The sequence below is a fragment of the Eretmochelys imbricata genome, chromosome 7 (genome assembly GCF_965152235.1).
Source record: "Eretmochelys imbricata isolate rEreImb1 chromosome 7, rEreImb1.hap1, whole genome shotgun sequence".
Classification (NCBI taxonomy): Eukaryota; Metazoa; Chordata; order Testudines; family Cheloniidae; genus Eretmochelys; species Eretmochelys imbricata.
In genome coordinates, this window is record NC_135578.1 from 94111187 (window position 1) to 94124295 (window position 13109).

General features: G+C 45.8%; 2 protein-coding genes across 3 annotated transcripts in view; one reads left to right on the plus strand and one right to left on the minus strand.

Annotated features, from left to right (window-relative positions):
• KIF11 (kinesin family member 11) overlaps window positions 1-10706 on the minus strand; it is a 32678-nt gene extending 21972 nt beyond the window's left edge. Inside the window, exons 1-2 of one of the 2 annotated variants that reach the window (XM_077822585.1) lie at window positions 10320-10706; window positions 9897-9982 (exon numbers count right to left, since the gene is read on the minus strand). Coding sequence is in view for 1 of the 2 variants with exons in the window: in XM_077822584.1 (XP_077678710.1) it covers window positions 9880-9962 (83 nt within the window). In the remaining variant the exon portion in view is untranslated. Of the gene's footprint in view, window positions 1-9879; window positions 9983-10319 lie in introns of both variants that reach the window. The other variant, XM_077822584.1, reaches the window with a different exon arrangement.
• Window positions 10707-10724: 18 nt separating this feature from the next.
• IDE (insulin degrading enzyme) overlaps window positions 10725-13109 on the plus strand; it is a 109179-nt gene continuing 106794 nt past the window's right edge. The window contains exon 1 of the mRNA XM_077822592.1: window positions 10725-10853. The gene's annotated coding sequence lies outside the window, so the exon portion shown is untranslated. The remainder of the gene's footprint in view (window positions 10854-13109) is intronic.

The window sequence follows — 13109 nt, forward strand, 5'->3', positions numbered from 1 at the left end:
CTTATTGTAAACACCTTTATAAGAAAATCCTGAATGTAGCGTGATCCACCATGGATCCCTAGCAATACATCTAGTCAGTCATTGTGACTTCTCAACAGTGGCCATCATCCAGAGTTTGAAGAAAAAGCCCAACCTCCTACAAAGCACGTGCCCAAATGTATAGTGTTCTGACATGGAGCTGTGAGGGAAAGGATTTCTTCTTTAACAGGTTATACCCTAAAGTACGCATTTTTATTAACCTTGTGAACAGCCCTTCACCGAGAGCAAAGACCAGGAAATAATTAGGTTAGCTAAAAAGGCAATGGAAGAAGCTGTCCAACATGGTTATACAGTAGCTAAACTTCTACTAAAGTTGGTTTGATATGGGGGATGGATTAAGTTTCTCATTGGACTGATTGCTTGCATACAATTGAGAAAAGAGGGACTCAACTTCATCCCACGTTGATGGCCTTTGAGGCAAAGAATATCTTACCCAATTTAAGGCACCATGTAAATTTACAATGCTTATAGAATAGAGCAGTAGATATCACCAGAACCATTTTAATGCTGATACATTATTTCCATTATGAAGACCTACTCACAAGCACTTAACTCTGTGTGTGTGTATGTTGTTTTTAAAGCAAAAGAGCTTTCCAGATATTAAAGGGCAGGGTGGAGAGAAGAAGTTTAAGGGATTTTGGGGAAGTTTGATAGAAATATGATTTGTCATTTAATGAGTTGCTGTCTTCAAAGGACAGAAGCTACTAGAGAGTCCTGGAATGGAGTTCAGTCCAAGGGACTAGTTTGTTATAGGGATGTCCAGAACTGTGGGAATAACCCTGATACTATACTTATGGAGTCCAGGTAATGCATATTTGCAACTAAAATATATACTGATGTTTAGCGAGAAGAAGGCAGAACAGAATTTTTGTCTGTTTGTTGTGTGAGTGCTTGCTGTGTGCCTGCTTATTTGAAGTTTACAGTGTGGTCTCTTTTGGGGGCTGAGTGCTGAGCCAAGCAGCCTGCTAGCTAGACTGAGAGTTTACTAATGAGGTTCTAGCCTCCTATCCTTGGATCCCTAGTCCCTTGACAAGGGGGCATGGCTAATTCAGGGAGAACAGTAGTTTAAAAACCAGCTCCTAAGCAACCAGAGAAGCTAACGAACAGCAGCAGCAAACATGGTAGTTTTGAGTGGGAGCATGACAGACAGCATGAGAGCCATGTACACCTAACAGACAGACTCTGACTTTAGGCCAATAATGCCCCCCAAAAACAATTAACAAAACCAAACCCCTGCAAGAGTAAAAATAATGCAGGCAGAAGTCCAGCAGCAGAGTGGGGGCTATCCAGTTTTTGCACTGAATGCAGCATGTAAGATTAGCTGTCTTGTGGGCAGGTGGCATATGTATTCCTTTGGAGCAAGAAACTCATGCCCCTCAGAGACAGAGTATGGGCTCTTGAGACCAGAATAGCTGAACTGGAGGAGCTAAGGGAGCTAGAGGTACATAGATGAGACTTTCAGGGACACAGCAGAGCAGTCCCACCCCTGGTGTGAAAGCCTTGGTGCTGTTGGAGAATGAACATCTCAGGGAAGTCAAACATCAAGCTGGAGCAAAGGGAAACAATCCCATAGTTGGGACCTTCCTTCCAGATGTCATGGTATCCTCTTGCAGTGACGAGAGGGAACCTCATTTATTAGGAAGAGACCGGCAATAGTAATGGAGGATTAAATTATTAGAAATATAAATAGCTGGGTTTGTGAAGACCAAAAAAACCACATGGTGAATTGCTAGTCAGGTGCAAAGGTTGGAAACCTCTCAAGACATCTAGATAGATGTATGTGCAATGCTGGGGAGGAGCCAGTGGTCATAGTACATGTAGGTACCAGAGACATAGCAAATGGTGGGAGAGAGGTCTGAGTGGCCAAATTTAAGATGCTAGTTAAAAGGTTGAGGTCCATGGCCTCCATGGGAACATTCTCTGAAATGCTTCCACTTCTGTATGCAGGGCCAGTTAAGACAGGCAGAACTGCAGGGTCTCAACGCATGGCAGAGATAATGGTTTGGGAGGAGGGATATAGGTGATTAGGAACTAGAGAACTTTTTGGGAAAGGAGGAGCTCCATCTAAACCAAAATGAACCAGACTGTTGGCATGTAAAAATAAAGAGGTCAGAGGAATTTTTAAACTGAGGGATGGGGAAAGCAGAGAGGTGCAGAGGAACACAGTTCAGACTGAGACATCCCTTAGTGGAGGATTTATTAAAAGGGATACTCTATTTCCCAAGAGAAGAGGATAGAAGGTGATAAAGTGCCACTGGGAACTGAAAGAGAAACAGTCAAACGAAAGAGTCCCATTCAGTCACCACAAAGACAAAACTAAATACTGAGAATTTTTACAATCATTTGTACACAAATTCTAGAAATCTAAATGTTAAGATAGGCAACCTGGAGTGCCTGGTCTTAAATGAGGATATAGATATAATAGGCATCACAGAAACTTGGTGGAATGACAATAATCAATGGGACACAGTAATACCAGGGTACGAAAGACATAGAAATAACAGAGTAGGCTGTACTAAAAACATAAGAATACACAAGAACAGGGGTTGGCAACCATTGAGAAGTGGCGTGCTAAGTCTTTATTAATTTAAGGTTTCATGTGCCAGTAATAAATTTTACATTTACAAGCCCACCCTCCGCCCCCAACAGAACCCCAGACTAGCAGTAGGCTGAGCGGTCCTGGCCGCCACCCCGCTCATCCCACTGTGGGCTGGATGGACGGAACCCCGAGCCGGTGGCCAGGACCCTGACTGGTAGCAGAATGCCACTAAAAATCAGCTCGTGTGCTGCAGGTTGCTGACCCCTGCATAAGAACATAAGAATGGCCATACTGGGTCAGACCAAAGGTTCACCCAGCCCAGTATCCTGTCTGCCAACAGTGGCCAATGCCAGGTGCCCCATAGGGAGTGAACCTAACAAATAATGATCAAGTGATCTCTCTCCTGCCATCCATCTCCACCCTCTGACAAACAGAGGCTAGGGACAGCATGGAGGTGGAGGCGTGGCACTATATGTAAAAGAAAACAGAGTCAAATATAGTAAAAACCCTAAATGAATCAAACTGTACCATAGAATCTACATAGAAAGAAACCCCATGCTTGAATAATAAGAGTATGGGAGCAGGAACATACTACCGACCACATGATCAGGATGACGACAGTGACTGTGAAATGCTCAGGGAGATAAGGGAAGCTACCAAAAATCTGAAAACATAGTAATAATAAGGGATTTCAACTATCCCCATATTGACTGGGCACATGTCACCTCAGAACAGGATGCAGAGATAAAGTTTCTAGACACCGTTAATGACTGCTTATTGGAGTAGCTAGTCCTGGAACCCACAAGGGGAGAGGCAATTCTTGATTTAGTCCTCAGTGACACACAGGATCTGATCCAAGAGATGAATATAGCTGAACTGCTAAATATTAGTGATCATAATGTAATTAAAATTTAAAATTCTTGGGAGTTGGGAGTGAGGGGGAATACCAAAAATGCTACAGTGGTGGGTTTCTAACTACAAAAAGGAGAACTACACAAAAATTAGGAAGCTAGTTAAATGGAAATTAAAAGGAACAGTCACAAGAGTGAAATGCTTGCAAGCTGCATGGACATTACTTAAAAATACCATAAATACAGGATCAAACTAAATGCATACCCCTAATAAAAACAAACAATAAGATGACCAAAAAATGCCACCATGGCTAAACAAAAGCAATAGCAAAAAGACATCCTTTAAAAATTGGAAATTAAATCCTATTAGAAACAGAAATGAGCATAAACTCCAGCAAGTCACATGTAAAAGTATAACTGCAAAGGCCAAAAAAGAATTTGAAGAGCAAGTAGCAGGACACAGAAACTAACATTTTTTTTTTAAATTATTTATTAAAAAAGGGAAGCCTACCAAACAATCAGTGGAGCCACTGGACACTCAAGTTGCTAGAGGAGGACTCACAGAAGACCTGGCCTTTGTGGAGAAGTTAAATTAAATCTTTGTATCAATCTTCACTGCAGAGGGCATGAGGGAGATTCCCACACCTGAGACATTCTTTTTAGGTGAAAAATCTGAGGAACTATCCCAGATTGAGTTGTCAGTGGAAGAGGTTTTGGAACAAATTGGTAAATTAAGCAGCAGTCTGTCACCATGACCAGATCATATTCACCCAGGAGTTCTGAGGGAATTCAAATATGAAATTGCAGGTATGTAAACTGCTACTTAAAAATCAATCTCTGTACCAGAAGACAGCTAACGTAACATCAATTTTTTAAAAAAGGCTCCAGAGACGATCCTGACAAATAGAGGCTGGATAAGCCTAATTTCAGTATCAGGTAAATTGGCTGAAACTGTAGTAAAGAATTATCAGACACACAGATGAAGAAAACATGTCGAGGAAGAGCGAACACTGCTTTTGTAAAGGGAAATCTTGCTTCACCAATCTATTTGAATTATTTGAGGGAGTCAAACACGTAGACCAGTGAAGTTTGAGAACCCCTGATGTAGACAATGGTAATCCAGTGGATATAGTGTCCTTTGACTTTCAGAAAGCCATCAATAAGGTCCCACATCAAAGGCTCTTAAGCAAAATAAGTAGTCATGGGATAAGAAGGAAGTATCTCTCATGGATCAGTAACTGGTTAAAAAACAGCAAACAAAAGGATAAGAATAAACTGTCAGTTTTCACAATGGAGAGAGGTATATTGCAAAGTCTCCCAAAAATCTATACTGTCCTGTTCAACATATTCATAAGTGATCCGGAAAAAGGGGTGAACTGTGAGGTGGCAAAATTTGCAGATGGTACAAAATTACTCAAGATAGTTAAGTCCAAAGTTGACTCCAAAGAGTTACAAAAGAATCTCACTAAACTAGGTAATTAGCAACAAAATGGCAGATGAAATTCAGTGTTGATGTGCAAAGTAATGCACACTGGAAAACATAATCCCAGCTATTCATACAAAATGATGGGGTCTAAATTAGTTGTTACTACTTGATTGACATATGACCATTATATATTATTGTTGCTACCATTGTTATACAATTGCAATAAATCTAGTACAAAGTATCTCATGTAAAATGTCAATGGAAAAGTTATGATTTGCCAATTATGTTTATCCTGTCTATATCCCTGTTTCATCACTGTGTCTGAAGTAATGAATATTGACTATATAGATCTATATCCCAGATGTGTTTGTTCCTCCGGTAACACCCACCAGGTGAAGCCAGACAGCTTTGTGATAATGGCCCATCAAGGGCAATGGACTCTCACACTGCACCAAAGAAGAAACTTGTCCCACCAGCAAGTCTTCCTGTAATCTACACTGCCACTTTACAGGCTGCAACTTTCTCGCTCAGGGGGATCCCAGCGCTGGTGCCACAACTAAATAGCCACATTAAAGCGCTGCCACGGCAGCACTTTAATGTGTCTTCACTACCAACGTTAAAGTGCTGTTTGGATAACTTTTAGAAAGACCGAGAGTTGGAGGGTGCGAGCTCTGGGGTGGGGCCAGGGATGAGGGGTTTGGGGTGCAGACTGCTTGGGGCTGCAGTGGGGAGAGAGGACTTCCCCCATCCCTCTCTCGCCACAGCAGCTCCAAGGCTGGGGCAGGAGGAGAGGCGCCTTTCGCCGACTGCGGTAGCTCCGAGGGAACTTAGTCCATCACTGCTTCAAACCTGACACACCAACTTCGCAATGACTGTAACCCTCCCCTTCTTTATAAATAAAGCTTTAGATTCATATTCTCTGTGTATATATAAAGTCTGCTGCAGTTTCCACGGTATGTATCTGATGAAGTGAGCTGTAGCTCACGAAAGCTCATGCTCAAATAAATTGGTTAGTCTCTAAGGTGCCACAAGTACTCCTTTTCTTTTTGCGAATACAGACTAACACGGCTGTTACTCTGAAACCTTTAGATTTTAGTTACTTATTCCTGAGGGCATTCTGCACCAAAAAATTAAAAATTATGCGCACAATATTTTAAAATTCTCCAAAATTCTGCAAGTTTTATTTGTCAATAAATAAACACAGATGCTCCAGCATGGCAGTGGGGAGCACAGGCCACTGGCTGCACGAAGGTGGGAGATCACCCGGCAGCCTCCCCACCCCTAGGAAATAGACTGAGCAGTGAGGTTACATGTGACCCTGACACAGCACAAGGTCTGGCCCAGAAACACCCTGGGGCCCTGCCCCTCTGTGCCAGGTGCACCAGGTGTGGGGCAGGCAGGCTCAACTAGGCAGGATCCAAGTGTGAAAGGGCTGTGTGGGGGGAACCAGGTGTGGGGTGAGAGGGACAATCTGGGTGCAGGCAGCTCAGTGTGTGTGTGTGGGGGGTGTCTAGGTGTGTGTGGGGGGATCTGGATGCATGGAGGCTTGTTGGAGGGTTCTAGGTGCAGGGGCAATGGGACTCTGCAGAGGCTTCCAGGTGAAGGTGGTTGGGGCTCAGCGAAGGGGTCTGGGTTTGAAGGTGTCAGTGGGGGAGTCTGGGTGTTGGGGTAGTAGGGCTTGGTGGGGTAGGGAGTCTGGTTGCTACTAGCTGGGGGGTGGGGGTCAGTGGATGTGGGGGCTCAGAGTGGTGCAGAGGTGGGGCTCATCAGGTTGGGGGGGTTGAGTGCAAAGAGCTCAGTGGGGGGTGGTCTAGGTGCAGGGCTGGGGGCTGGAGGCAGGGGGTCTGGATGCATTTGGTTGAGGTTCAATGGGTTGGGGTTCGAGTACGGAGAGCTGGGGGGTTCTGGGTGTACGGAGTGAGGCTTGGCCGGGATGTCTGGGTATGCGAGGTCCAGATGCTCCCCATACAATGACCCCTGCCCCCGTAGCCGAGAAGTGATGGGGGCAGGAAGCAGGGGAGGATGCTGAGCTTCCTGTAGCTGGGGGAGGTTTCTGAGGGTGGGTCTGACACAGCCCCAGCCACTCCTTGTAGGGGAAGAGGAAGTCCCAACCTCTCCCACCTCCAACCCAGCCAGGACTAGCAGCTGACCCCGGCTCAGGGTAGGAGCCACTGGCTGGGGTGTCCCCAGCCCCACAGTGATTTACCTCTCCCATCAGCTGCTCCGGGTGCCTGAAACTATGTACCCGTGCTGCTAGGGAGTGGTGTGACTGCTCTTGCAGCTTGCCTTTGCTTCCCTGTCAGAATGTCATTTATCTGGGGGGAGGGGGGGGGGAGGAAGGAAATCTGCAGGGGAAATGAATTCTGTGCACGTGCAGAATTCCCCCAGGAGTAGTTACTAGACTATTGACAACAGAGCAATTATTGGACAAGATCTGAGTTATATACTGACCTGGCTATGTGGCTGATCTCTTGAGATCAGAAGGACCCTTTGTTTGATTAAACTGGTTTTCAATAACCACTCATCATAAAGCCTAGTGTCTGCGTGAGGAAATAAGTGCTGGAATGCCTAAGGAGACTGCATCTTTGACGTCATGTGAATCAGTGTAGTGAGACGTGCAGAATGAACTTTGTCTCACATTACCTCCATATTGCTGCACATAACAAAATTCATGTGGGGGGGTGGGGCTGAGGGGTTTGCAGTGTGGGAGGGGGCTAAGGTCTGGGGAGAGGGTTGGGGTGTAGGCTCCGGGGTGGAGCTGGGGAGCTCAGGGCTGAGGCAGAGAGTTAGGGTGCCAGGAGGGAGGGGGGACACTCCGGATGGGGATGCAGGCTCTGAGGTGGGGCCGGGGATAAGGGGTTTGGGCAGGCTGCCCTGGGGCTATGATGGGGAGAGAGGACACCCCCAAGCTCTCTCACAGCAGGTCTGGGGCTAGGGGAGAGGAATCTTTCCCGCCGCAGCCCTGAGCGCCTGCATGGTGCTTAATAGGCTGCTGAGCGGTTGCACAGCTTAGAGAGAACTTAGGACAGAACTTAACTTTTGTTACTGGCTTGGTATAGCTAATGGTAGAATAACCACCAGTTTGGGGTGAGCCTGCGCTATTTTTCAGCACTTTGTCCTGTATCTGGTATTCTCAGCTGTGACCCACAGAGGCACGGGGACACTACTCAAGAAAGAGATCTTGGAGTTATCTTGGATAGTTCTGTGAAGACATCCACTCAATGTGCAGCGGCAGTCAAAAAAGCTAACAGAATGTTAGGAACCATTAGGAAAGGGATAGATGATGATAATCATAATAATAAAAAAATATCAATGCCACTACATAAATCCATGGTATGCCCAGACCTTGAATACTGCATGCATTTCTGGTGGCCCAATCTCAAAAAAGATATACTAGAATTGGAAAAGGTACAGAGAAGGGCAACAAAAATTAATAGGGGTATGGAACAGCTTCCGTATGAGGAGAGGTTAAAGAGACTGACTGTTCAGCTTGGAAAAGATATGACTGAGGGGGATGACAATAGAGACTATAAAATCATGAATGGTGTGGAGAAAGTGAAGTGTTTTTTACCTCTTCACATAACACAAGAACCAGGGTCACCCAATGAAATTAATAGGCAGCAGGTGTAAAACAAACCTAAGGAAATACTTCTTCACACAATGCACAACCTGTGGAACTTGTTGCCAGGTGACGGCATGAAGTCCAAAAGAGTAAATGGGTTAAAAAAAAAATTACACCCAGGGAGTGGGGTCCAGCTGTCCCCGCTTCTTGGGCACCCCCTACCTGCTCCTTGCTGGGAGCCAGGCAGCTGTGTCAATTTCCCAGCTCCAGAGCTGGGAAATTGACAAGACACCCACCATTCCCAGCCCAGAGCACTGGTGGAAGACAACCAGGCCTCTAGACCTGGTTCCCAGTGGAGTTGACAGCTAACCACCAATGTAACACAGGGTCTACAGACATTGCGTCAGCCTAACTATACTGACATAAACCCTACACCTCTTGTTGAGGTGGTTTTATTATGTCGGCATAGCAAGGTAGTTACATCATGTGGAGGAGCATTTCAGTGTGTACACCTCCACAGTTTTGTTGACAAAAGCGGACATTTGTTGACAAAACTGTGTAGTGTAGATAAGGCCTAAGACATATTCCAAATCTGGAGAGCAGTCACAAACTGGTTCTCCAGAGACAAAAGGCTAGCAAATGGGCCATCACCTGGTTAAGTGGCCATTCTTTGGCAGGAAAGAGGTAAGGGCAGAAAAATCTACATCTTGACAATGAAACAGGGTGGGGTTCCCATCCACAAAGACTTTCTGTCTCCTGAACCCCTCCTGGAGAGGGCTCTCAAAGAAGAGAGGAAAACTACAAGAAAGGAGAGTTTAAAAAAACTGTACTACAATGCTGTCATATAAGGGAACTAACTGTTAGGCTGATGTTAAGTTGTCCAATTAGTCTTACTTTAACATAGTTCAGGCATTTATTTTCTTTGAAGGGAGAAACATAATTTGGTAAGTTTCAGAGTAGCAGCCCTGTTAGTCTGTATTCCCAAAAGAAAAGGAGGACTCCTGGCACCTTAGAGACTAACAAATTTATTTGAGCATAAGCTTCCGATGAAGTGAGCTGTAGCCCTGGAAAGCTTATGCTCAAATAAATTTGTTAGCCTCTAAGGTGCCACGAGTCCTCCTTTTCTTTTTGATAATTTGGTAAGATATGCATTTGCAAGTCTGAAGCTCACCATGCTTTGCAAACATATCACGCCTGGGCCAAGGAGATGTCCCAGATTTGAACTTCTGAGAAAGTACTTAAATATAGGGGCTTTAGTTAAAATGTCTCCATAGCTATAACTACCTCACCATTAAATCGTCCCTTCTAATGCTTTACACAGGTCTGACCACAGGAATCTTTGGCAGCCTCCTCACCAGGCCCGTCTGGATGCCGTCCAGCACTCGTCATTTGCCCGTGGCTATAACAGAGAAGCACCCACCGCCCAGGAGGAGCGGTCACGGGGCGCACAGGACCCGCTTACCTGCATCTCATAACCACCTGGATATTCTTGCCTTTCTCCTCTTTCTTAGCGCCGCCCTGGGAGCTCACGGCCGCCGTCGCCATGGTCTCTGGGCGCGGGGAGCCTGCGGAGGAGAAGGAAGCGGTGAGTGCAGACTGGCTGCTCCCCGGTGCGCGGACGGGACAACAGACAGCGCCCCAGCCCGCCCCTGCCAGGCCCCCGAGCGCTCTACAGCCCTGCCCCGACAGCCCGGGCGGGGGAGCATCATTCCCCCCCGCGGGGCACCGAGCGGCGCCGTGTCCCGCTCACACAGGGGACCCGGCGCTGAGCACAGCGGCAGCCGGCCACGGAGAGGGAGCATCGCTCAGCAAAGGAGCCCCGAGCTCAGGAGGGGTTTCTGGGAAAGGGGGAACCGGCCGGCCCGGAGCCCCCCCACCCGCGATTAGCGCGCAGGCACTCACCCTGGCCCACCGTCGCCACCCGCCGAGCTGCTCCGGCCGCTTCCCGTCACTACGCGCCTAGCCAAAGGCGCCCCTTCCCCTCGACAACTTTGAACCGCGCGCCAGCACCTCCGCAGCCAATCAACGGACAGCCGCGCGGCTCCTGGTGCAGCATGGGACTTATTTTAAATTTCGGGAACTCGGGGGCAGGGTGATGCTTGAATTGACGTCACATAGGCGCGCAGACGGCGCACGCGTCGGCCGTGAGCGTTCCGGAGTCGAACACCAGGTCGCTTACGTCCCACGAAGCAATGGGTGCTGGGAATGGTGGTCCCCCTCCCCGAAGCACTGCATGCTGGGAGTGGTAGTGTCTGCCTGCAAGCGGTCACTTGGTTCCGAGGAGTGACGTGTTGCGCTGCGTGCTATGGCGAATCTAGCCCTCTGCAGTCGGATCGGACACTGCGTGCTCTGCACTGTCGCCTCGCGGCAGTTGTATAACTGCTGTCGGGGGAGGGCTTGTGGACATTACTGCACCTGTATTCGGTGGCTGTAAAGGTACTTGAGTCACAGGAAGCCCATGCAATGTTCCTTTCCTTACGGCAAGACCACTGAACAGACGCTCCTGTCATTCAGTGTCTACTCCCTCCCTACTCCTTGTTGTACTGCAGGAAGCGGAACAAGGAGGCTTTTCTACCTTTTAACAAACCATGTTTTTAGATCTATTACAGTATAAGGGTCTACTTTCTACACAATATAGTGGGAGCAGCTGTCTCTCACTGACTTGCTTTCAGACAGCAGTTTCATTACTAAAAGGAATAGGTATAGCATAAGAGCCTGCATAAACCAGAACTACACAATGACGAGCGTTGCTAGAATCCTGAAGAGCTGGAGCGAGGGGCAACGAGGTGCAGTCTCTGGATCAGAGGTCCTTCACGGACGACACAGACAAGAGAGAATGGATTGGAATTTTGCAAGGGTGCATTTTTATTTGGCAAATGGTGACATGACAAAGTAAATAAGGAAGTGTTATTTACTCCTCATAAAACAAGAACAAGGGGCCACCAAATGAAATAAATAGGTAGCAGGTTTAAAACAAACACAAGAAGGTATTTTTTCATGCAATGCACTGTCAACCTCTGGAACTCCTTGCTAGAGGGTGTTGTGAAGGCCAATACTATAATGGGGTTCAAAAGGGAGTTAGATAGATTCATGGAAGATAGGTCCATCAATAGCTATTAGCCAGGGTGGGCAAGAATAGTGTCCCTAGCCTATGTTTGCCAGAAGTTGGGCTTGGGTGACAGGACATTGATCACTTGATGATAACCTATCTGTTCATTCCCTTTGGGGCACCTACCATTGGCCAGTGTCAGAGGACAGGATACTTGGCTTCATGGACCTTTGGTCTGACCCAGTATGGCCCTTCTTGTGAAACAGCTTCATCGCTACCTGCTCCCACTCCTCTTAAGAGTTAAAACAATGTCTGCAAGAACCAAAGATATTGCAGTCTCATGCAAAGGCACTAAGAATAAGGCATAGGAATCATGCATATATGATATCTTCATATATAAAAGGCCACTACTGTTGAGCTGCTAGTCCAATCCTAAACAAAAGGTCCTGGCTCATTCTAAAAATAGGCTGAGGACCGCAAAGACCAATAGAGACTTTACACTAATTCATACAAGTTTAATTTGCAGCATTACCTATTGGCTTCCACATAACACTTGTGTAAGGGTGTCACTAAAATGAGATACAATCTGCTTATACATTACATATTAAAAATACTACATTAAAAGAAAATTTGCGTGCAAGTCAAAAGTTAGTAATGCCAGATTCACTTACCCTTGCAATCTTAATTCTTCCCCTTTGTCCATCAAACCTCTGTACTGAATGAGGCAGGGATCATGTAGAAAAAGCATGTAATCATGTCATTAAAAACTGTATCATAAAGGGTATATGCATAAGGTGTCAAATTAGGCTGTACAGGAGATGCTAGCGCTGGCATTTCCTAACTTCCTAGTTTTGCAAACCAAACTTTGCAACCAAAATAACTTTCTTTTAATGTAGGTTTTTGGTGTGTAATTTCCTAGGCATGGTGTATTTTGTTTAATTTTTTAAGGAAAACAAAAATCACAGAAACAAATTCTCGCTAGTTTATGGAAAGAGGCATCCAAATGGGAAAACTAATAGATACAAAAGCAACACTGATTGCAACTATATTCTGATTGAGTCCATCCTTATTCACAGCCACCTTATTCACAGCCACCTTATTCATTCTGTACCTGCTAAGCGTAAAAATAATTTGCATAGGGAAGTGTATCAGGGCTATGGCCTGATCGAGGTAGCAACAAGTCTATGTACATAAACCTGTAGATTATATGCCATCACCTACACTTTATAACAATCCCTTTGCAATATTCACTGTGGAGGAAAATTAACTTCTACCTTCTGCTCCAACTTCTCGCTGCAGTTTCTTCTTTGGTATGTAAGTATGTACAGCTGCGATGGAATGTCAGAATTTGGCTTATAATATAAAATAAGACAATTACTAGAAAAATACATGTTCTGTAAACAGGTTAGAGACCATTCAAACTCCCAATTAAACCATAGGAATCTATTTTAATGGGAATTGGATCAGGCCTTTCTGTATTTAGTTCTTGTCTCTGCTAGGAAAAATGATACTTTAGTCAATCGAACTAACTCAACATGACTGAAAAACCCAATTTAACACAAGTGTAGACCCAGTTTAACACCTTTACCTCTATTTAATAGGTCAGTTTATAACGTAAGCAGAACCTTTTTTCCTAGTCTAGG